General features: G+C 35.8%; 1 protein-coding gene across 3 annotated transcripts in view; it reads left to right on the top strand.

The window, feature by feature from the left end:
* Positions 1-24,789, top strand: part of LOC137407402 (collagen alpha-1(IV) chain-like) — a 104,646-nt gene that overhangs the window by 36,125 nt on the left and 43,732 nt on the right. For all 3 annotated transcript variants that reach the window (XM_068094051.1, XM_068094052.1, XM_068094050.1), the window contains exons 16-26: positions 2,147-2,301; positions 2,395-2,573; positions 8,216-8,405; positions 9,003-9,179; positions 9,260-9,364; positions 13,477-13,691; positions 17,257-17,398; positions 17,683-17,799; positions 19,953-20,123; positions 21,389-21,523; positions 21,685-21,897. In XM_068094051.1, coding sequence (XP_067950152.1) covers positions 2,147-2,301; positions 2,395-2,573; positions 8,216-8,405; positions 9,003-9,179; positions 9,260-9,364; positions 13,477-13,691; positions 17,257-17,398; positions 17,683-17,799; positions 19,953-20,123; positions 21,389-21,523; positions 21,685-21,897 — 1,799 coding nt within the window. The remainder of the gene's footprint in view (positions 1-2,146; positions 2,302-2,394; positions 2,574-8,215; positions 8,406-9,002; positions 9,180-9,259; positions 9,365-13,476; positions 13,692-17,256; positions 17,399-17,682; positions 17,800-19,952; positions 20,124-21,388; positions 21,524-21,684; positions 21,898-24,789) is intronic.

Below are 24,789 nucleotides of genomic sequence, written 5' to 3'. Positions count from 1 at the left end.
CTGCGCATTCTATTGCTTTACACTACAACTCTTTCACACTTCTCCTTTATGCTACAATGTAGACATGCAATCGCTTGGTAACAGTTAGTAACTAAAATTAAATATACAAAAATTAATATTATTTAATGTATCGTAAAATAGTTTGTTTTGGTGATTTGCGCGGTGTGGCTGTTAGTAAAACCAACGTTTAATTGCTACAAAGTTAAGCAAGTGAATTTTAAAGAAGCTTTATGTTGCAACTGAATAGCCTCAGAAAAGATGGCTTATTATAATTTTGAGTTTTCAAATTTAAAATGAGATTTAAATTTAAAAACTAAAATTTTTTAAATTTAAAGATTTCAAAAGTTAAATTGTCATGTAAATCAAAACTAAGATTTTTTAAATTAAAATTTTTTGACAAATTTTCAATTGTCTCTAAATGGTGTAAGTTTGGAGGTGACTGATAAACATTTGTGACCTAATCTAACCTACTCAAGCTATCGTGTAAATTAAAGTACATTAAATATTTTTCATTTTTATGTTTTCTCTACTACTTAGAAGTTAATTTCTACCTTTTATTTTTACCGTTACGTTCGTTTACAGAACTGCACTGTTTTGAAAAATAATGTTCGTTGTAAGCTGGACATTGTAGTTTAAAACAAACATTCATTCAAATTTTGTGTTGAGTGTAGAAATGTACAGCCATATGCGGAAGTGATTGTAAGTCAAGTGTAATTGTACATGACATTTCTTATGAGGATCTCAGTCTAACAGTATGTACAGTGGAACCTCGGTCCTTGAACATAATCCATTCCAGGTTGTTCGAAAACCGAGTTGTTCGAGATCCGAAACAATTATTCCCATTAGAATTAATGTATGTAATTAATCCATTCCAAGTCGAGAAAAGAACTTTGGTAAAGTATTTTTTAACATTTTACACCATAAACTGTACTTTATATTACATACTATAAATAAAAACTGGTAAATATAGATCATGTTTGAATTTTAATAAAAGGTTTTCTATCTATGATAATGAAAAAAGAACAAAAAGTAAACATTTCGTAAGTTTGCTCTTAAAACATCAAAAACATTCTAGGTTAAGATACAATACTAAAAATTGCAGAAATTGATAATGAAACAGCAAAAATGCAACAGATCAGTTGAATCAAACACCGTGTGAAAGAGAAAATATGAACAGCAATGGCACGTTTACTTCACATCTTTGAAGGAGAATCCTCCTCCAAAACAATTTAGGGTAACTTGACTGGAAGAGGGGTCTCCCAAGCAAATCTCTTTGGTAGAGTGACGTCATCTGAAATGGTTCCTTCTTTTTTGTAAAATATTTATAAGTGTTACTTGATTTTCCCTTTGTTAACGAGTGTTTCCATGCTGTTTCCAAAGCTGTTCCAAACGTTTAATTACAATGCTCATGCTCTGGTTTGGTCGAGAACTGAATTTACATTCGCGATCCGAGACGAACCAATCTCAAATTTTTCGGTCGAGAACCGAAGCGTTCGAGAACTGAGGTTCCACTGTAATTAGTTTTCTCAGTTAATAGATATCTCCAGTATGATTAAGAAGATTCATTTACAGATGAACTTGCTCAAAACTTTTAGTAGATTTTATCAGAAAGTATCGGGTAGTTTTTCTATCATTTGAGATTGTTTTTTATGTTTGATTGATCTGACTGCCAGGATGTTTCAAAGTTAAAATCGACAAAACTTGACCACTGAATAAAAACGTTCAGAATAAAAATGCATAAAAAATTTCGTCACTAGTTGCTATAATTGCTATCGGCTATTGCATTCAAGTTAGATCATTACGTGTCTCTATTCTTTTGGTCTCTTTACAACTATAGACATAATAATCATCTGAGCAATCTAATTGAGATCAAGTTTTATCGATTTAGTCTTAAAACATTTTGGCAATCAAATTATCTCAAACATCAAAAACAATTACAAATAATAGAAAAATACAGATGCTTTCTGATAAAATCTATTTAAATTTGGCACAAGTTCATCTTAAAAACGTTCATATGACCCACTGATAAATGCTTGCTCGCAAAATGCTACCAATCATTTTTTTTATAATGTTGTTTGTAAAGTAAATGTGCAAGACGTGCAACCAAAGAACGCATAGTCAAATACGCACACCTTTCTATACATAGTCCTGCTGGAGATCGAGGCGAACAAGGTATAAAAGGTCAAAAAGGTTCATATGGTATACCAAAAGGTCAAGAAAACATAGCTGGACCAAAGGGAGAACCTGGAGAAGATGGAATAACCGGATTTCCAGGTCCAAGAGGTTTTCCTGGACCCAAAGGTTAGACAAGAAATAAGTTTAAACTTTTATGACTCGTATGTGTGTGTAAAGTTTTCCCTCAGATAGTTGCAAGCTGACTAAATCATATTATAGGAAGGGCAGGCGATAACTGCTTGTTCTGTCCGGATGGATTCCCTGGTTTAAAAGGAGAAGTAGGGAACTTAGGCTTTCCTGGACTGCCTGGGAAGCGTGGTGAACAAGGTTTCCCTGGAAAGAGAGGTCCAAAAGGGTTTCGTGGAAGGAGGGGCATGCCCGGTTACAAAGGATCTCCTGTAAGTGTGCTCTTATGCGGAACTAATCTAAGCTTTCAATTCTTGAGTTGTATTTCTTTTCCACGCTTTAAAAATACTATATAAGAAAGCTATTACTTCTTTATAGAAAAGCAGCAGGGGGGTATTGCCTATAAAAAGAATTTCATTATGTTGGTCAATTGTCGTGCCAACCAAAGTAGATTCACATAAGCTACCAAACACACGTTGCATGTTACTTTATCTACTGTTCATCTCTATCAATTGACAATGTTACCTGTTCTGAGGCTATTTTCAAACTAAGAGTTTTTCACAATTTAGTTTTAATTTGAACTTACTTTGGATTAATTTGTTTGGTCGCAGACTGAATGTAAATGGTTGCTCCAAAAAGATTGTACCACCTCTCTCTTTAACACCTAATAAATATCTCTTTTGACTTTTGACCCCTTTAATCTAAATCACTCTGAATCAGTTAATTAGTTTTTCTTTTCGTCAAAGAATTCTTCTTAGAATTCAGTCCTTAATGGGTAAACATGAAGCTTTTGTAGTTGGACACATTTCTATTCGCTGAAGTGCGCTACAAAGGAACCAATCATCGAGCATGAAAACGCAGTGATACTGTTTGTGCGTGATCTCTCAATATCTCAATATTGTCTGTGTACTATCTCTCAATATTGTCTGTGTATAATCTCTCCATATTGTCTGTGTACTATCTCTCATTATTGTCTGTGTATTATCTCTCAATATTGTCTGTGTACTATCTCTCAATATTGTCTGTGTACTATCTCTCAATATTGACTGTGTACAACCTCTCAATGCCAGGTGCTTTTGTTTTAGCTTACAAAATGCCCCTGCGGAATATGGCCTCAAAATAGTTAAAATTTGTGTACACCTTTGTATCTACAATGCTGTTTCATACCAATTCTTAATTTAGTTTTTTTGATATACAAGATTCTTCATCAAAATCTATCAGCGAATGATGTAACAAAGCTGTGAGAAAACACAACTCTTAGAAATCTTAAAAAATGTGTGCGTCTTTTCGAAAATATCCAGTCAGCTTGATACATCAACACTCATTTTACTTGCAGTATGCAAGAACCTAAATTTTGAGTGCACAAAACACAAGTTTTTTAGCTGAGTCACTTGAACCTAGAGCAATCATAAAATGATCATAGAGTGATCATAGAGTGAACCTAGAGTGATCATAGAGTGACAGAGCTACTCACAATATTGATGATATAAATCGGTCTCAATTGGTTTTTCTTTTTACTCAATCCAAAGTTTATGTTCAAATAGGAGCTTGGAATATTTTTAACACCGTAAAACAGACTTTCATAGTACAAAAGTTTTTAATTTAAGTTTTTTTGCTTACACGAGTAGCAAGGATAACAATGCAGCACTGGAACAGTCATTGCCTGACTCATTATTGAAACAATTTAAAACTATCCAAACAAATGTGTAAAGTATGTGTTTGCTTTTATTCCATCATTAGCACATTTTTAATTGAAATTTTTAAAAATTTAGCATTAAGCAAAGTTATAAAAATCTTTTAATATTTGTGTTCATTCTTTATCATATTATTGAAAAACAAATTGAAAAAAACCGGTGTTAACGTTTTGTTTATTTTAAATAAAATTGGCTTTGTAGCCTCAAAAGCAGCATATATATTCTCTGCTGGCTCTGGTAAAACATTAACAAAATGAAAGAGTGTTCATTGCAATGAAGTAAGGCAATCGCATAAATATATATATATAACTAGAAATTCCACTGTCATACAGCCCACGACCAAAGTGATATTGGAAAAAAAGAAAGGGTACTGATGGTTGAGAAATGCAATATTAGCAGTCAGATGGCACTGCAGTGCAATAGGATAACTGCAATGGTAGCTGTAATGTACTGGGTGTGGGTGTTATTATATACAACAAATAGCAATAATGAAAAGAAAAGATTATATGTTTATATCTCTCCCTGCAATAGGAGAAATGCAATATTGGTCAATATTAGAAGTAAAATGCACTGATATTATTAGAATAACCAATATTATTAACATAGTAATAATATAAAACCAATGCACAATTTTGTTTACATCTCAAAGCGTCATAGCTAACAATATCACGAAGTTGCGATATTTATATAGATTAATAGAAATTCTGTATTACGTAGTCATTGTTCTGTAGTCATCCAAACTTATAATTAGTTATTGTAATAATCTCATAAGAACTTTTAGAAAAATATCATCGTCATTTTCTTTACTTGCACTGCGTTGGACATCAGTTAGAATACCAAAGTACTCCAAATTGTCTAAAATGTCAGTTACTTTTAAATCGGCAAAAATGAAACGATTTCAGTACTCCTAACTTAATTACAGAAACCTTCGGCAATTCGACAATGCTATAGACTGGTGAAACATGCATGTTATTTTTTTCGTGAAATGCGCACGACTTAATCGTTCTATTCTCTGTCGCTCGGCGTTTTAATTTCCGGTCTTAACTTTGATAAAAGTGAGGCTTAGCAAGTTTTAATAACGATTTTCGGCCAAATAAATCTGTCTATTTATGTATAATCCGATCAGATGGGTTAGTTTTAGGAATTTTCGGTAACCTTTCAAAGGCTTGGTAACATATTTAAATAGGTTTATATGCGTTTTGTATCATTATTATACTTAAACGACTTTACTGAAAAATGGTTAAATTTGTTGATAGGATTTCGTTACAAGGGTTTGGTGACGGCCGTTAACAGATAATTTTTCGGGAGTTGTGTGCACATGTGCATTTATCATAAATCTCCCAAACCAATCGCTTCGCTCGTGTTTGGTCGTGGGATAATTTATATATAATATATATACACTAATAATCTATATACAGTCAAACATGGATAACTCGCCCACGGATAGCTCGAACACATGGTTAATTCGAACGGTTTCTTTGGTCCGTTCCCACGTAATGATAAATTGCTATAGATAACTCGAACTCAACACTGTTAACTCGAACTGTTTTTTGCCCAACGGCTACCGAAACGGTTGTTATCGCTTTAGAAAATCACTTTATTCCAAGCCATAGAGGTAAACCTCAACTTTTCGTAATTCATAAGCGTCGTTATTACCACCATCGGCGAAATATTTTTGTCAACGACTTTTCTAAAGGTTTGGTGAAATTTGATTCATACCAAACATCCACTTAGCGATCGCCCTTCGGAAGCAAGGTAAAGTGAGGTAATCTTTGCATAAACTTCAAAAAAAATCGGCAAAATTGATCGTGGGTAAAACGCTAAAAAAAAAGATGTCTTTTCCTTTGAGCATTGTTTTGCCAATGTCAATCTAAAAAAACGTCCTGGCAATAACATCACCTCAAACAACGAACCAATCTCAAGTGATAGAAAAATCTCTATACTTTTTGATAAAAACGTTTTAAACTTTACATTAGAAGCATTTAATTTGAAACAAGCCATTTGTGCTTTTGATTTATATTATAGTTTGTATATGTACATGTATCTACTAATAAATAAGTAAATACATGGACTTGTGACAGTGCTCTGATAACTTGAACGCTCTGATAATTCGAACACTTTCGCTCGGTCCCGTGAAGTGCGAGTTATCCATGTTTGACTGTATATAGTAAAGTTGAAGACTTTAAGTCTGTCATTTGTCCATTTATAGCTATTAAAATATAAGAATAAAAAATCCATGTTGGTGATGCTTTGATTTCGGAACTTCCTAGTCAGCAGAACAGCCATCTAATCTATGACACTATAATAGCAAAGGTGTCAATGACTGGTTCACATTCATTACATCAGTTAAAATAATCACGCTCGCAGCTCTTAGGGTCATTAAACCATAACTGCCACGAACAACTTTTATCGTATTTACTAGGTAAATCAGACATGCTGATTCCGATTTTATAATCAAAATAAAGATTAGGCCACTAGCTTTCAGAGTAATAAAGGATTTTTTATAGCGTTTTAGTATCGGTCTCGAAAACAACACGATCGGCATAACAAGCTCCGCCCATAAATACTTGACGTAACCTAGCTTTTTAGGAACAGAAGTTACGTAGAGATGTTTAGACCGATTTAGAATAATAGAGACGGGTGTTTTAAAATCTATTAATATCTAAATCCAGCTTTAAAAATAATATCAGTCTTTTCTGAAAGGTAGATAAGCTATTTAGCATTGCATATTTAAAAAGCGCGATAACAACGCTAGCTCGTGATAAAACCGCGTTTTTTGAGCTCATTTTTCTCGGTGTCCAGCCCATTTAAACGTCATGTAACAAGCTGCGAGCAATTTTAAATAGTTTATATCCCGTTCATAAAAAACTGAAATTATTTTACAGGCTGGATTTAGATAATAATGGGTTTTAAGACACCCATCTCTATTATTCTAAATCGGACTAAACTTTCCTAACTTCCGTTTCTGAAAAAGCTAGGTTTCGTCACATATTTATAGGCGGAGCTTGTAATGCCGATTGTGTTGTTTTCGAAACGGATATTGAAACGCTTTAAAAAAGCCTAAATGACTTTGAAGGTTAGTGGACTAATCTTTATTTTGAGTACAAAATCGGAATCAGCGTGTCTGATTTACCTAGCAAATACAATAAAAGTTGTTCGTGACAGTTATGGTTTAACTAGTACGGTTGACAGGGATGAGCAACATAATGATTATTAAACCACTTGCAAACACGGTGTTTGTTTTAGTAAAAGCCATAGATATATAAACCTAGATTGGCCAATAATAGCTCTTCCTATCGGTTGCCTTGTCAGACTTAAATAGCATGACGTAACGTCATTGTATTGTACCTCACGCTTGACTGCACTGTTGGTAACAATGGAGCTTATGAGGAGGATTTGACAAAATCACATTTATTTTCACATAAAAACCTTCTTGGATACATAATCCAGTAAACTAAAGCAATTATGTGATAATATCTGATAAACCACCTTAGATTAAAACTATGAAAGCTATGAATTGTTGCAAACAAATCATGAGCCATCAGGGCTTTATTTGCCACCCTCTCCTATCCCTATCCTTTCTTTTTCCCTTCTCCAAAGAAGAAGTGAGAAGGGGTAAAGAGAGAAGGGAGAAAGGAAAGGGGGGCAAATAGCCCACCCACTCAAAGAGCCAGACCCTGGCTAGGTAAATAGACTAATATCATGCTGAACTAAACATGACTAAATATGATGAGTATGCAAGTATGTCTTAAGTCAAAAATGAGACAGAATGATTATCTTACAGCTGGCTATGTAGCTGGCTAGGTCACCAAAGCTGAAATGTAATGATTGTATCACTAGCATCGTAGATGTTACCAACTATGATGTAAACCAAGCAACGAATTCCCTAATCCCAGTTAAGAATCGTGGTGGCTTGACTTTGTCTTCGCCTGTGGTGATTGAGGTTTGCAACCACAGTGAGAAAGCGACGAGAGTGTTGCTTAGTAGTGCTGAATTGGTGAAAAACTTTCCCAGGCTAGCACTACGTGCTACTATGGAGAAGTTGCTGAGGTTCAAAATCATGCTATTGTTTAAAGGTTGACTTGCAATAAAATTCACATTACAGTTATTTGGTATCAAAAGATTCACCATGATTCACCATTCACTTAAACTGATTTGACATACCGTAGGTGTAACGATTTCTGCAGTTTGTTTGGATACGTTCTATGATATTGTTTTAGGGATTAAATGGTTTACGTGGAGCGAGGGGCGGCCGAGGACAAAAAGGTGAAATTGGAGACATGATTATTGAAATATTTTATCCCATACCTGGACCGAAAGGGGAGAAAGGTTTTCAAGGCCCAATGGGCTTTCCTGGCCGTCGAGGAAGTGTCGGTCCAAAGGGGGCAAAAGGCAGAAAGGGTTTTTCAGGTTGGGTTCCTTTGCTTGTAATAGTACCATTTCTTGGTGCACGTGTAATAGATTTTTTTGTAGTCATCATAACATGTCAGTTCCTTTCAAATATTTTATTTTACTTTGCATCAATACTCTGAAAAATCTGATTTGCTAAATTTTTGTTTTCTGTTAGGCTTCTGTTACTTTTTTGTTTTTTTTAGTTCGTTTCTGTGTATGTACTATTATATTCAAATCAGGTTTTTCATGTTAAACTTTTTTGTCACATGAAGGAAGTTGTCTTTCTTTATAAATCTATAGAATCTAATTTCATTGTAGAGCCTTTTGAGGTCATGTTTAAATACTTGTTTTCAATTACCCGTGTAGCTCAAAAATATTTCCCTTGCTTGGTGTTTAATTTCATGACTTGTGTTCTCATTTTAGTAATAAGAAATCAAGTATTCTTTTTTACAAAGTTGATTATAACAATAGTTTGAACAGCTGAATGTTGACAAAAGATGGCATGGTGCGTGTTTAATAAAATTATTAATTCAACGTTTTTATCTTTTCCAAATCATTAAACATAAACGAACAACTAAAAATTGTTGCAATACTTCCTGGATTCTCGATTTGTAGGACTTAATGGAGATAGAGGTCTGAGTGGCATACCTGGTCCAGATGGTCGCCATGGAGCTCCTGGAATTCCTGGTAAACGTGGTGATCGAGGTGACAGCTACACTGGAATGCCTGGTAGCAGGGGAGACGACGGTATGCCTGGGATACCTGGAGTCAGAGGTCCACCGGGTGATAAAGGTATGCGCTGTGCTCAATCATACAGTGTAAGACAAAGGTGAAAGAAATGTGATTAAACTTTTCCTTTTTTATAACTTTAGGTCAACCTGGTGAGACACCACTAGTAAGCCGAGCTCCATCAGGCGATATGGGTTATGAGGGTTTGCCTGGAACACCCGGTAACCCAGGCTCGCGCGGACCACAAGGTAAGGCTTGCTGACCATCTTTGCACAACTAACGTCTTGGACTGGGAAGATTTTGTCTAATCAAGCTTGGATAACACAGAAACTTCAGTTTGTGGTTTCCAGGCTTACTGAAAAGATTGTTTTCAGTAAGCCATAACAAGAAACTGTTATTGAGTTACTTAATTTTGTTAATCAGTTCCAATTGCAAAAGGTATCCTATTTGCTTACAACATCATACAGACATTCCATGAGTTATACATGTACTAGTTTTACCACACAAACAAAGAATAATGTAGCAAATAATTCATCAACTAGCTAGGGAAGTGACAGGCAGTGAGCAGTGTCCGTAAGCGACTAAACAAGTTGAGTGCACACTAGCCTGGGCATGGCTCTCATGGGGGATTGGGAGAGAGAGCCTGGGACACATAGTGAACAAAAGGTAAGATAAATTCTGCAAAACTAGCGACATATGTTACATATGACGCTCAGACTGATACTAATGGAAGCGTGTCGTTAGATTCGGATCTCACGATGTATTAGATGTGGCGCGTTTAAAAGCCTATTGTCACGGTCACGTGACTTTATCTAGTAAAAAGCCCTATACTTTTGATAGACTGGGTGGTTACGTAACGCCCTGTTTGATAATAAAACGATAAGAACCATAAGTTACTATTCTCTTGCGTTTTCACGTTAGCAGTTTCATTTCCTATACTGATACAAAATGGAGCAATTCAAAAATTACTATCAAAGCTAGGCATTGTCACACTGAGACCAGAACAGTTTCAAGCTTTACAACATATTATCACAGGTTTTCACCAATTTATAGTTCTTCCTACTGGCTTCGGAAAGAGTATTTGCTTTCAGATGGCACCGTTTTGCAGTGGTAGGTTCGAGTTGTTCATAATAACTGTCGCGAGTAATCATAATACTGGCGAGTAAAATAAAACTGAGATTACTTTTTACTAGATAAACTTTTCTTTACTAGTAGCGTGCGATTCATTTTTGTTATTCTATTGCTATTCGTTTGCTATGTTTGTATTGTTATTGTGAATTTTTTTATTCAATTGATTTAATTATCTATTAAATCATATTAAAACATAATGAATTAGTTAGTAATCTTTTATTTTGCTGATAACAAAAAGCCTCTATTTGCAGGCATATTATCCAATAAAACGGAAACTGTAGAAAAATCCTGAATGCAAGATAGTAGTGAACAATTCATATTTAGTTAGAGATTATTTGTGTAAAAGTTAAAAGAAAATTTACATAATGAATTGAACATATGAAATAATATAACTCTCGTGATTGATTTATTATGCAACCAACATTTCACACTTGCTAACCAGCGTTTGTTTGCTACCAATTCAGATTAACAATAATACATAATTCTCGCGTACATCATAAATAAGACCGTCACATAATACTCCTTCGGAAATAACGATTGTGATATTAGCGACTTCAGAAGTCGACTTTCAGAGTTGTCTTCCCCGCGTGTTGCTATGTGTCCCAGGCTCTCTCTCAATCCCCACGAGAGCCATGCCCAGGCTAAGTGCACACATTTTGCAAGCGTATATGTTTGTGCTTCAAATAGGCAATTAGTGTGGGAGAAGTAACATATTCTTTTTGTATTTGTATAGAGTATGTATGTTTATAAATATCATTGTATTATTATATTGTGATATTGGCATCGTAATATTATATCAAATCCATAAAAAATCTTTTAATTACTCGAACATGTGCATTAAAGAATAGAGCAGTAACTCGTAAGTATTAGCTCTTCTATTGGTTAAGGGCTGGTCACATGACAATGTCCATGTGACATGGTCACATGGACATTGTCACATGGCCAAGTCTTGACACAATTTCTTACCATTAGTTAACTAAGACTAGTGATCACACTAAAGACAAAAAAAACGGCCTTCAAAATGCTAGCACTAGCCGCTACCTTGCAATGAACCTTCTGCAAAGCACACTAGAAGCGTCGAACGCAAGTCCAAAACCATTTGTTTTTGACTTTCAGGCTGATCTGTTTCTATTTTGACACCTATAATATCAGTTTTATATATTTTTAATATTTTTTTTAACAACTGGTTTTTTAAATATTTTTATACTGTAGTAGTATTTTTTAGTAATTATTTTTAATTGAATTACTTTTTAACATTTTAAAGCATACTTTCTGATAATTAAACAGCCAATCATGACAAAGCTGTTGATGTACATGTAAATACCAACCATTCTTAACCTGGTACCTTAGCCTAAGAGAGTTTGGCATTGGTTAGCAGGTGACTACCACTTTCTGTTTTTGCTTGGTAGATTTTGTAACTGCTTGCTGCCTTTGTGGTTGTCAGGCTACAACATTCAGATTATCACAGAATCAAAAGTTTGTTTTTCTTCTTTAGTCTAGTTAAGCTAGTAAGGTATGATGAGATGAGCTGTATAATAAATATATACGCTTGGTTAGTTGGCTAGGAGTTATCAGCTCAATATTGCCATTATAACATAGTTTCGTTCTAATATTGTAACTAATCTCCTATTGAAAAGACATTCACAACTTTGATTTATTGAAGGGAATATGTATATGTAAAGCTTTTTCATGGGTTGCGTATGCTTGAACAGCAACCTTCCGGCGTAATATAATCTATTACAACAGAATGGCTGAAATTGTTAAAAACAGCAGTTTAATCAAGTGCTTGTTGATTGGTTAAAAATAAGGATAATGATAATAATTAAAACGTAATTGCATTGAAACAATATATTTTTAGAAAACATCAACCAACATGAATGATTAGTATGAACCGAGTTGCTATATATTATTTATATTATTTTATTTTATATATATTATATTATTTTATATCAATAAAATATTCAATGCATATCTTATGACGTTACTTCCTTAAAAATGAACTCCTTCAACAAACCAAAGGGTGAGCGAGAGAAGTTTTCAGAAATTTTGTAAGCATTGTTATTATTTATAAGTGCTTTTCCTTTCTCCAATTAATAGTTGATGAAAAACAAAATGTCATTATGTCGATGACAACACAAGGCGTTTGCAATGCATAGACGGAATCCTATGAACTGGTGAACATATAGTAGACATTCATATAATGTAAACCTTCTTTTACGTAAATTCTAACCTCTAAAAAGCGGGCAGACAAATACTGTTCTTATTCTAGTGACGATATTTTTTTGTTTTCAATTTAGACATATACAATTATTTTCCTATGCTACGTATACATTGCTGTCTATAAAAAAAGTGAGAACATAGAGTTGCCATCAGAGTTGAGTCATAGAGTTGCCATCAGAGTTGAGTCATAGAGTTGCCATCAGAGTTGAGTCATAGAGTTGCCATCAGAGTTGAGTCATAGAGTTGCCATCAGAGTTGAGTCATAGAGTTGCCATCAGAGTTGAGTCATAGAGTTGCCATCAGAGTTGAGTCATAGAGTTGCCATCAGAGTTGAGTCATAGAGTTGCCTACAGTCATCACACTGAGATCTTTAGTCTCATGAAAGCCAATTGTGCTTTAGAAGCTATTCCCACATGGTGGCAGTTATTTCCAATAATCATTACCGGCAGACTGACTGCATCTTCTGTATTTTTGGCAACAGAAATGGTTGGGTTTTGCCCACTTCGGGTTACAAAAAACAGATAAAAAACAGGTCTTTTGGCTTATACTATGACTAGGTGAATGCCTGACTTTGCTATGGTAATAAAATAATTACCCAATGAATTTGAGTAATTTAGGCTAGTAGCTTAAGCGATTCTATATTTTTATTATAACAAGAGCCATGTCTGAAGCATGCTTAATAATCGTTACATGTTGCATCATGATCTCTCAGGCAATCATGATTTTCAAGCATGCTAGTAGTAACCAATAGTATTTTCTAAAATGCTTGAAGCGTATGTACCACACGTATTCTATGTGTAGCAATGTAGACATTTGGCTTAGTGGATAGAATGTCTGTCTGCAGATCTGGAGGTTCCGACTTCAAAAAAACCAGTGTGGCGCGGACTTTTAGTTTCTAAAATTTTATCGCTATAACTGAACACACTCAACAAACGACCAATGACGCACTCTGAGATTTATATATATATATATATAGAGAATTAGTTAAACAGTATATTCACCCTTATAGGTAGACCTGGCGAACCTGGTCCAGATGGGTTCGAAGGGCTTGTAGGAGCTCGCGGAGAAAAAGGTTACCCTGGCTCCAATGGAATCTTCGGAAAAAAAGGAGATAAAGGAGAACGTGGCTTGGATGGACCACGTGGTTTAAATGGAGATTTTGGGTTGCCTGGATATAGAGGAATGACTGGGGAGAAAGGAACACAAGGGCTGCTAGGTCCAAGGGTGCGCATGCTATTCTAAATCAGAATTCAATGCATTGTTATTTTTAAATGAGCTACTGTTCTTTAGTAATTGTCTATTTCTATATTAGATACCGGGATTCCTGGGCAATTACCTATTTTTATATGAGACTAGCTGCATTACCCGCCTACAGTAACAGATTCACGTGCAGCATAAGGTTTATTGAGAGTTGGCTTTCATACTGTAAAACAACTCCAAATATGCAGTTACATCTCCCTCTCTCCATCTCTGCCTCTTTCCCCTCTCTCTCCGTCTCTCCCCTCTCCCTCCCTCTTCCTCCCCCTCTTTCTCTCCCTCTGTCTCTCCCTCTCTCTCTCCCCCCTCTCCTCCTCGCTCTCCCTCTCTCTCCCCTTCTCTCTCTCCCCTCTCCCTCTCTCCGTCTCTCCCCTCTCTCCCCCTCTCCCTCTCTCTTCCCCCTCTCTCTCTCCCTCTCCCCCTCTTTCTCTCCCTCTCTCTCCCTCTCTCTCCGTCTCTCCCTCCCTCTTTCCGTCTCTCCCCTCTCTCTCCCCTCTCTCTCTCCCTCTCTCTCTCCCCCTCTCCTCCTCTCTCTCTCCTTCTCTCTCTCCCCCCTCTCTCTCTCCCCCCTCTCCTCCTCGCTCTCCCTCTCTCTCCCTTTCTCCCCCTTTCTCTCTCTCTCCCTTAGTTCAACGCAACACTTGCGGATAGACAACATTTTTGGTTTTTCTGTCGGGCATATGAAGAAACAGTTTTCGGTGTGTGCTTACTTTTGAGCAGGCGACGTATAGCTAGTCATGGCTGATGCAGGGTGACAGTAAGTCGATAGCAGCTGCTCTTTCTTTTCACAATAGCGTATCGCAACACTCGGAGTACTCGTGAAAGTTCTGTAATAGTAAGTTACAGTAGGCCTACTCGTAGCTGGAAAAAATTAGTAACTCGGCTGCTGAAGGAAATGAACATGACCCACTATCACGAACAGCGGCAAATCCAATGTTATTAAGTAGTGGAGATGTGGCAATTCATAGACAATACAACATCGTATTAGAAACACTTACCTTTTTGATGTGGAGATTTAGTAGGTGAGAAATGCGTTTTTCCAGTGGCTCCAAGAAACAAACGTTTACGTGACCTTCTCGGTACACGTTGGCAGTAAATATTAATTGCATGTAAATAGCTACTCGTTAATTTATTTTATTTAACGAATAGTACATTTGTATAGCTGTATAGACACCTTTGTATAGGCCGCAGAACTCAGGAAAGGTGCTTTTTAACACGGCAGAAAATTTGCCGTTTAAAAAGCGTGCTAACCGGGAATTTCGGTTAATGCGCCTGAGCGATGAAAGAAAAACAACAGAATCGCCACACCTTTATATAAGCCGTTTGGCTCAAATCGTCAGAGAAAAGTAGCGGCTAATAGTCCATATTACGAAATTACGATATTACGAAATTACGATAATTAGTACTCATATTAATTCGGTTGGCTTCGTTCGACCGAATGGAAAAAGAAAGACCGCTCTATAATTTATTTACCGTTACTACACATATTAATTCAGTTCGCTTCGTACGACCAAAATTCGTACGACGATTATACTGCTCATATTTGGGAGTTATCGGTAACTCAATATATCGAGAAGACAACTCATACTATTAGCGTATCAGTATTTATCGTCCATCCCTACGATGAATAGTAGGTTACGTATTATAATAGAAGCGTGTACTAACCGAAGATTCCCGTTAATGCGCCCTAGCGGTGAAAAAAACCACAGAATAGACACGCCTTTATATAAAAGTAGCGGCTAATAGTCCGAAAAGTACGGTACTCTATAAAGCGGACAGACAGATAGACAACGATTGTCGTTTATATAGTAGATACTGATCCCAGGGTAATTAACTATTTCTATATTAGATACCGTGATTCCTGGGCAATTACCTATTTTTATATGAGATACTGATCCCTGGGTAATTATCTATTTCTATATTAGGCATTGATCTCTGGGTAATTATATATTTTTATATTAGGCATTGATCCCTGGGTAATTATCTATTTCTATATATTAGGCATTGATTCCTGGGTAATTATCTATTTTTTATTAGGCACTGATCTCTGGGTAATTATCTATTTCTATATTAGGCATTGATCCCTGGGTAATTATCTATTTCTATATTAGGCACTGATCCCTGGGTAATTATCTATTTTTATATGAGATACTGATCCTGGGTAATTATCTACTTTTATATTAGACATTGATCCCTGGGTAATTATCAATTTCCAGCATTGATCCCTGGTAATTATATATTTCTATATTAAGCATTGATCCCTGGGTAATTATCTATTTCTATATTAGCCATTGATCCCTGGGTAATTATCTAGTTCTATATTAGCCATTGATCTCTGGGTAATTATCTATTCCGGGCATTGATCCTAGTAATTATATATTTCTATATTAGGCATTGATCCCTGGGTAATTATCTATTTCTATATTAGGCACTGATCTCTGGGTAATTATCTATTTTTATATTAGACGCTGATCTGTGGTAATTATCTATTTTTATATGAGGTACTGATCCCTGGGTAATTATCTATTTCGATACTGATATCTGAATAATTATTGGTCTGTCATATGTGCAATTTTAGGTGAAAGCATAAATTATAACGAAAATCCTTTGCTCAAATATGGAGCAACAAGCTGGTAGTTTGGTGAAAGGCTCTGAAAGGTGCTTCATGGGAGCATGATATGAAAATGTTGTATTGCCACTTTTAAACAATCTAGTTTCACTAGATCTATATTCAGTTGTAATCCATGTTGCGGAGAGTAAAACCTGCTTTGCTAGAGATTTCAATTCACTATAGTATGAGTTAAAAAAATAGTATGAGAAGTTTCGATTTGCCATTATGATGTTGCTATGTGTAACAAATATACAAGTAAAACCTTGAGATACGAGTAAAACCTTGAGATACAAGTAAAACCTTGAGATACAAGTAAAATCTTGAGATACGAGTAAAACCTTGAGATACGAGTAAAACCTTGAGATACAAGTAAAACCTTGAAGGACGAGTAAAACCTTGAGGTACGAGTAAAACCTTGAGATACGAGTAAAACCTTGAGATACTAGTAAAACCTTGAGATACAAGTAAAACCTTGAGATACAAGTAAACCCTTGAGATACAAGTAAAACTTTGAGATACGAGTAAAACCTTGAGGTACAAGTAAAACCTTGAGATACGAGTAAAACCGTGAGATACAAGTAAAACCTTGAGATACCTTAAGGTGTCTTAAGATACACAAGTATCTAATGATGTTCAGCTATTAGTGCTTTTTTTTAGAATGAATTTACTATACTTTATCTTTGTCCACATTTTATATTTGAAAGGTGTTTGATCTTGGCTTAAATTTTTAAGTAGTGCTGTCCGGTTTTTACACCACTTTGACTTAGGTTTTATTAGCATAATATTAGTTGCCGTATTGCAGGCTGCTGCCAGTCACAAATGTACGGTACAACCACCCCTAGATTGATCACAGAGAAGATATTAGGCAGGTTTTTATGGCAATCATTAGTTTTCTCTTAAGACTTGCCAATTGTGTTTTAGGGTCTTCCTGGTCCTTCAGACACTAGTCCAAAAGGACAAAAGGGTATCCGTGGTGATTATGGCATGAATGGTTATGACGGCAAGAACGGTACCAAAGGAGACAAGGGAGAGGATGGCCTGCCTGGTAACATGGGTGAAAGAGGTAAAACAACTTCAATTATATTTTGTAGTTAGAAGTAGTAGCTAGTTGTCTATCTTGGTTGAAAGTGGCAGGTGTTGTATCTGTATTCATTGTCTCCAAACATTTCTGTTCCATGTCAGATTCTGGCAGGATCAAAGGGACATTTTTCTGTTTTTCAGTTTCCTTTTTTACGATTCTCTAAATGATAGGAATATTTTCAGTTTCGTGCTCACTGCTTTCATCAATGACCCACTTGTGTATGTATGTCTAAAGGTGTGTATTTAAACGTATTATTATTATTCCAGGACCAAAGGGATTTGATGGTTTTAATGGAGCTAAAGGAGAACGAGGTGCAAATGGAGTAGATGGAAAACTTGGTCGTCTTGGTGAAAAGGGGCTGCCCGGGGAAGATGGGAGAAATGGTGAGTTGTGGTATGGGTAAAAAATTCTCTTTTGTCTTTTGAGAACACTGAAGCTTGTTTGTCGCATATCTACTACACTTTTCTACAAGCTTCTACCGCTTATATAATGACTAACTGAAAAACCATATATATTTATTATTGTTGGTATGAATGATATTGTTATTGTTTATTGAAAATTGGCATAGCAAATGTGGCTGAGAAACATACAATCAACAGCTTTGCTCTGACTTGTTAAAAGTCCTGTTGGGCTATGGTCAGGTGAAACAATCTGTTTACACCAGGTTGTTAAACAGTCCTTTATGCAGGATCACCAGATTTCATATTATTTGAAGCATCAGCTTTTTGAAACTTGCTATAATTTACATGTATATTTGGTCTCCCCTTAAAAAACAAATACGGTCTTAATCAACCATTTGATGATGTATACAAATCTGTGTATTATTGTTTATGCACTGCTGACGTAACAAAACCATTTTCTGAATTACCAAAGAAGTACAAACACATGTGAAAAAAAGGGCAACACGCCACCACTAATCAAGTTTCAAGACAGTGATGTGGATAGCAGCTTACAAGTTTTTGTTAGTAATTAGTAGTCGTGATCAAAAGACGAGAGTTTAGTCACTAGTAATAATAACCATGCTATTTTATTATGGTAATTATTTTATTATTATTTTATTATTACAGTAAGACCATCTCAGTGGCATTCAAATGGCTCGATTGAAATCTAATACTGGCTTTTGCCAAGCAAGATTTCTCAACTACTAGTTTCCCCCACTACTGGGTCTGCAAGAAATTCGCTAGTTGGCACTAGTCCAAGTTTTCTTTGTAATAAGAGATTTGACAAATAATGCTGTTCTTCTGTACTAAGCTGTTTTTATGCAATGCTAGTATTAGGCCAGGCGATGTTCAGGATTTTTTCCATTTCTAGCACAAATTATTTCACGACAAAAATCCATTGACGCTTTCATTGAAGACCATCGTTCTTAATGCAGGTGAAGATGGGTCCTTGAGTTTCTAATCAGATGAATTATGGTACATTTATACAAAATGAAAATTATAAGATTTCCAAATGAGCCTGGCACTGTGTGAAGTTGGCCTGCTTTTAAAAATTATATAAGCTGAGTGAGCCTATTATACTTATAACTGTGTCTTCACGCGAGATTTTTTTTAACGTTTCAAAACATCACTCCTATTATAGTAAAGATTAGTTTATAATATGACCAAATAGCTCGGGTAGTTACGTGTCAGTCTAGCAATGCTAAGGTCATGATGTAGAAAACCTGTAGACAATGATATTTTATAAAGCACTTTTATTGCCGCCTATATATTGTCAGTGCGACGATTTCAAGCAAGGTTATTAGACCAGAGTTCAATAAAAACCGAATTTTTGCATTTTATTGCTTTAACCTGACACAAAACATATAATGCTTTACTTAAAAAAAGTAGCAAGAAAACTTTTGGCCAGACAAACTCAGCTTTTTGTTATCACTATAATATGCGTTGGCAATGTTGATTTTTAGTTCTCACGGTGCGGTGCAGCTTACTTATAAAGCTATAAAGCTATAATTTCTCAGTGCTAAAAAAAACTAATGGAAATCTTCAGTGATGAAGTTCACTAAATCTGTTTATGGAGGAGCAAAAGTTTGAGAGAAAGATACAGTTTTTGACAACTTATGAACACCAACAAGCAGTGGCCCTGAGAGCACCCGCTGTCTACTGACAACTGCCTACTTGCTGAACTGTAATTTCACAAGCAATTATTCTCAAAACGTTAAAAATTTCGGGTTTATTTTCAGTGAAGTTGGACTTCAACTATTCAGACTTTGAAAAGTTTTAAAATGAAGCAAGCAAACTGTTAGTAGTATGGCTCATTATCCTATACAAGGGTTTTCTTACTTTTTGGCACTAGCCTTTACTGGGCATTTGCACCAGATTCATCTGCATCGTAGAATCTGGTGAACCGGCAGAAGAATCCACTGCCACTGAACCTTTACAAATTAATCCCCGATCGGTTGTTGTGTACTAAGTTCTATCGACTACTAAGCTACCGCACCATAGAATTTGAAGAGAAATTTTATACAAATGTAGCCGAATGGCGACCTTGCACTGCTCAGGTTTAGATTATGTTGACGCGGCGTTTTGTTGGTTTCCAGGTCAACCAGGTTTTGATGGTCAACCCGGTGACCCTGGTCGAGATGGATTTGATGGTCTAAGAGGTGAAGATGGTGCCTTCGGGAAGAAGGGAGATAAAGGAGTTAGAGGGGTAACAGGAAAAAGTGGTAGAGTTGGACCAAAGGGTAAAGATGGATTTCCGGGTTTGAGTGGTAAGCAAATAAATTATGTAACAAACTATATTACATTTCTCATAAATGTCTGAGCTTCCTGTATCATAAAGCTTTGCTTTTGTGATCAAAATCACGTGAAAGTTGTCTCACCTTGCCCAACGATCTGGTATATTAAAATAAGATTCTTGCAAAATGCAGACAAGTTTCATGACTCAGCAGAAATTTCTGTTGACCTCAGGCGATGAATCGCTTCTTGAAATGGTCAAATGTACATTGTAAGTTTAGCAGTTTTCTTTGTTTTTAAATTTCTATGTATTAATTTAGTTCATTAGTAGTCGTCTGCTCATGTGTTGCTGAAAACCATTGAAAGTTGTCTGCTCATATTTTGCTTTAGATCCTTGTCAATTTTCTTTTTAATGTGTTTTGTAAATATAATATTGTTTGACGTAATTGACAGCTGTCGACTCACGTTTTGCTTTTCACAATTGATAGTTGTCTGCTCATGTTTTCTTGAGACTATTAACAGTTGCCTGCTCATGTTGTGTTTTTTAAATTGAAAATTGTCTGTGCATGTTTCCCCTTAGACCATAAACGAGTGTCTGGAGTTGAAGATAGTCTCAACGTACTAGCAAGTGTTGCAGGCTTCACTCAGTTTTTTGCAATTAACTTTTAATTCAATTTTTAATTTTCAAATTTCACCATCTTCATTTTTTGAAGTTATTTTTTTGATGTTTTTCATTGGTTCATTTTCAATGTTGCAATAAAAAAGCATTATGATAGATTGCGCCACAGATGTATATGGCAAGAGTAGAAGGTATGACAGCGTACAACAAATTTCGTGATGTACAGTAATGTTGAATGTGAACAGTCCTACCAAAACTCACACCCAGAATATTTGTATGTATCCTTCCACGCATATGACAAACATCATTTTCTATTACCAACATACTACATCCACCATCGTATGTTTCAGTTGATAAACTTTCTGTAGCTGCAACCTTCAGTTCACTATCCCGACTCCACAAAACAATTAGATTACGACCTTTTAAAACATTTGGTCAACTCACTCATTAGTTTCTGATTTCTATCTTCTCATACTTTGTTTTGGCATGTAACAACAAACATCATTTTGTTGATGATTAGTAGTTCCAATCAAGAGTTATACGTACATACATGAGAAATAAAATATTAGCAACAATAATTACGTTTCACCCATTATTAACTTGTACTCAAAACTTTCAAGAGAGTTAAACTTAGTTTGTGTTGCTGATGGCCAGATTTTCCAATAATAATTTCATTCAAAGGTGTGATTGGAGACACTGGTACACCTGGAGTGCCTGGACCTAATGGAGAAAAAGGTCTCAATGGCATTAATGGCAGACATGGGGATCAGGGAGTTCCTGGTAAAAGAGGAGATGTTGGACCCCCTGGTGTTGACGGTAAACTGTTAAATGCCTACAAGCGATTGGATCTTTGCTACCAAAGATAGTTTTTTTTATACATTGAAATTACAAATGGCATTCAATAAAGTTTCAAAAAAGATTTCATCCTTAGCAGCTCATAAAAAACATAGATATCGTGACTATTCATTGTACTCCAGGGTTGCCCGGACCAAGAGGAGACAGGGGACAAAGTGGAATCAGCTTCATTAAAGGTCTCTCTGGTGATGTTGGCTTTCCTGGGCAAAAGGGTGAAAAAGGATATCCTGGTATGAATGGTCTAGATGGTAATCGTGGACCACTAGGAGATGAAGGCCCTAAAGGGTATCCCGGCATACCTGGACAGCCTGGACAAAGTTTCAAAGGAATAAAAGGTACGGTAGACACTCGTAGGATGTAAACCTTCTTTTACGTAAATTCAACTTAATGTTGTAAGATTTCTACGCTTGGGATCTTGCCCTGCCACTTGATGTTCATGATGTCCCTCAAGTGTCTCATCATCATGGCCTGTAGTTTCCTTACTTTAGCTTGATAACTCATCCTGGCCTTTATGCCATAGTAGATGATTAATAGATATAGTAGGTGCTCCTATGATGTAAATAATATGACACGCGGTATATGTATGCAGGCATAGGTTTATGTACTCGTACATACATGTATATAAGAGCATGCGTGCTTCACAACACTTTATGAACTCTTTAACACGCACAGGTTTTTATAGATGTGTACACACAGCTGCTTATACACTTGTTGAACAAATGTTCGCTGGTACAGAAGAGTGTACATGGGTATGCACAGATGTATGCTTCACAATGGCCTGTTTGTTTCACACTACACAGGCCTATATAGATGAGTAGGCCTATACACCTGTACATAAATGAACATTGATGTAAATGAGTGTACATAAATTTTTTGGAACTGTAAGCAAATGGAAACCATATCTCATAGTTTCAATAGTTGACACAGAAGTCGGTTTTGTTTCATTCTGTGTACATGGCCCAACCATCTTAGACTTTTTTTAATAAGAATGTCAGCCATTGATGATAGGCCTGTCCGTTTTAAGGTTTCTACGCTTGTGATCTTGTCTTGCAACTTGATGTTCATGATTCCCTCAAATGTCTCATCATCATGGCATGTAATTTCCTTACTTGAGCTTGATAACTCATCCTGGCCTCTGTGCCATAATAGATGTATAATAGATATAGTAAGCGCTCCTACGACATAAATAATCCTTTCTAAGAACGTTTATGTTATAGGTAATTTACGGTATAAGAACAGTAAAATGCATTTAAATTGCCTAATCTGTTCTAAGATCTTTCCAAACTCCCCTTTGGCCACACAAAGATTAAAACTCAACCTAACTTTTTAATTTGTGAGCTGGACCCTAACTGCAGCTTTATTGGTTTGCATCGATAATGTTTCTCCTTTTTTAATCAACTTCGCCGATTTTATAGACTATGATTACGGTGATTTTACAATAAGTTGATGGAGAGCGCACATCTTCGACATTCATTTACTATGATTTGCTTATTTTTTTCTAAACAGCAAAGTCTATTCTGCAAAATAAAACCAGTAACAAGTATTTTATACGTCTACAATGAAGCAGAGCAAAAAAATATTTTTACGATAAAAAGAGTGGGCACTATCTGTTTGTCCTCTATCTGTATCCAGGGGTCATGGTTAGGATAAAAGATAACTTTCAATAATACTTTAACTTGTGACATTCCGACTGTTAGACTGATGCTGTAACACCTGTACCAATCAATTGCCTTTAAGTATTTGTGAACAATTACTCAGCTATCCTATTCTCTGTTTTGTTGACACATCTGACGATCTATCACGATGAACTAGAATGTCGTGAAAGTTGTTTATAGTAAGTATAACGCTATATGCACACGTCATTCTTTCTCTCACAAGTGCGGTGAGACAGTTTACCATTCAAATTGAGTTTGGGAACTCATCTGACTTGACACTTTACATCATATAGAATTTTTTACGCGGTACGAAGCCAAAAATTCATATAAATTATTTACGTTATCTGGAATTTAGGTTTTAGGAGGTATATGTTATAAGAGCATCTACTGTACATACCATGTGCAGTAGATGCTCTTATGACATATGCCTTCTATAATGTAAATTCTAGATAACATAAACGATTCATGGAAAGTTCATATTCTGTAAGAAATTCCATATTGCGTTAAGCTTCAAATCCGTGAAAGTTATCAAATTTGGTTTGAATAACGAGAGTCCTGTATTTAGCTTTAAAATATTGCTTTCTCGTCGCACTTGTGATAGAAAACGATGCATCTTTATAATTATACATACTAGTTCCTGGCAGTCTGGCGTGTCGTGAGAGATCGTCATGTGTTACTACAAATTAGACAGAATAAGAAGCTTTGTAATTATTCAGAAATAAGGTGAAAGGTGATTGATTGATGCAGGTGTTAGAGTATCTGTTTACCAAACTGAATGTCACAAGTTTGAGTCTCGTTGAAATCAATCTCAGTATAGTAAAGGCATAATTTTGTTTTACTCTATTTTAGACACATTATTATATTTTTATTGCAGCCTAATCTTGCTGTTTAAAAAATGTGAAAAAATTAATTTAATTTGACATTGAAGGTTTGCGCTTCATTTATCTTACTGTATTCATTGTCATAATCATGAGCCTTACACCTAGTGAATGTGAAAAGAGAAAAGAGATAAGTTGTTGATACAAACCAACAATACCACAGTTACTGTTACCCAACAATACCACAGTTACTGTTACCCAACAATACCACAGTTACTGTTACCCAGCAATACCACAGTTACTGTTACCCAACAATACCACAGTTACTATTACCCAACAATACCACAGTTACTGTTACCCAACAATACCACAGTTACTGTTACCCAACAATACCACAGTTACTGTTACCCAACAATACCACAGTTACTGCTACCCAACAATACCACAGTTACTATTACCCAACAATACCACAGTTACTGTTATCCAACAATACCACAGTTACTGCTACCCAACAATACCACAGTTACTGTTAGCCAACATTACCACAGTTACTGTTATCCAACAATACCACAATTTCTGTTACCCAGCAATACCACAGTTACTGTTACCCAACAATACCGCAGTTACTGTTACCCAACAATACCACAGTTACTGTTACCCAACAATACCACAGTTACTGCTACCCAACAATACCACAGTTACTATTACCCAACAATACCACAGTTACTGTTATCCAACAATACCACAGTTACTG

The sequence above is a fragment of the Watersipora subatra genome, chromosome 10, assembly GCF_963576615.1.
Source record: "Watersipora subatra chromosome 10, tzWatSuba1.1, whole genome shotgun sequence".
NCBI lineage: Eukaryota > Metazoa > Bryozoa > Gymnolaemata > Cheilostomatida > Watersiporidae > Watersipora > Watersipora subatra.
Note: the sequence above shows the minus strand (reverse complement) of the source record. Positions and strands in the feature narration are given on the sequence as shown.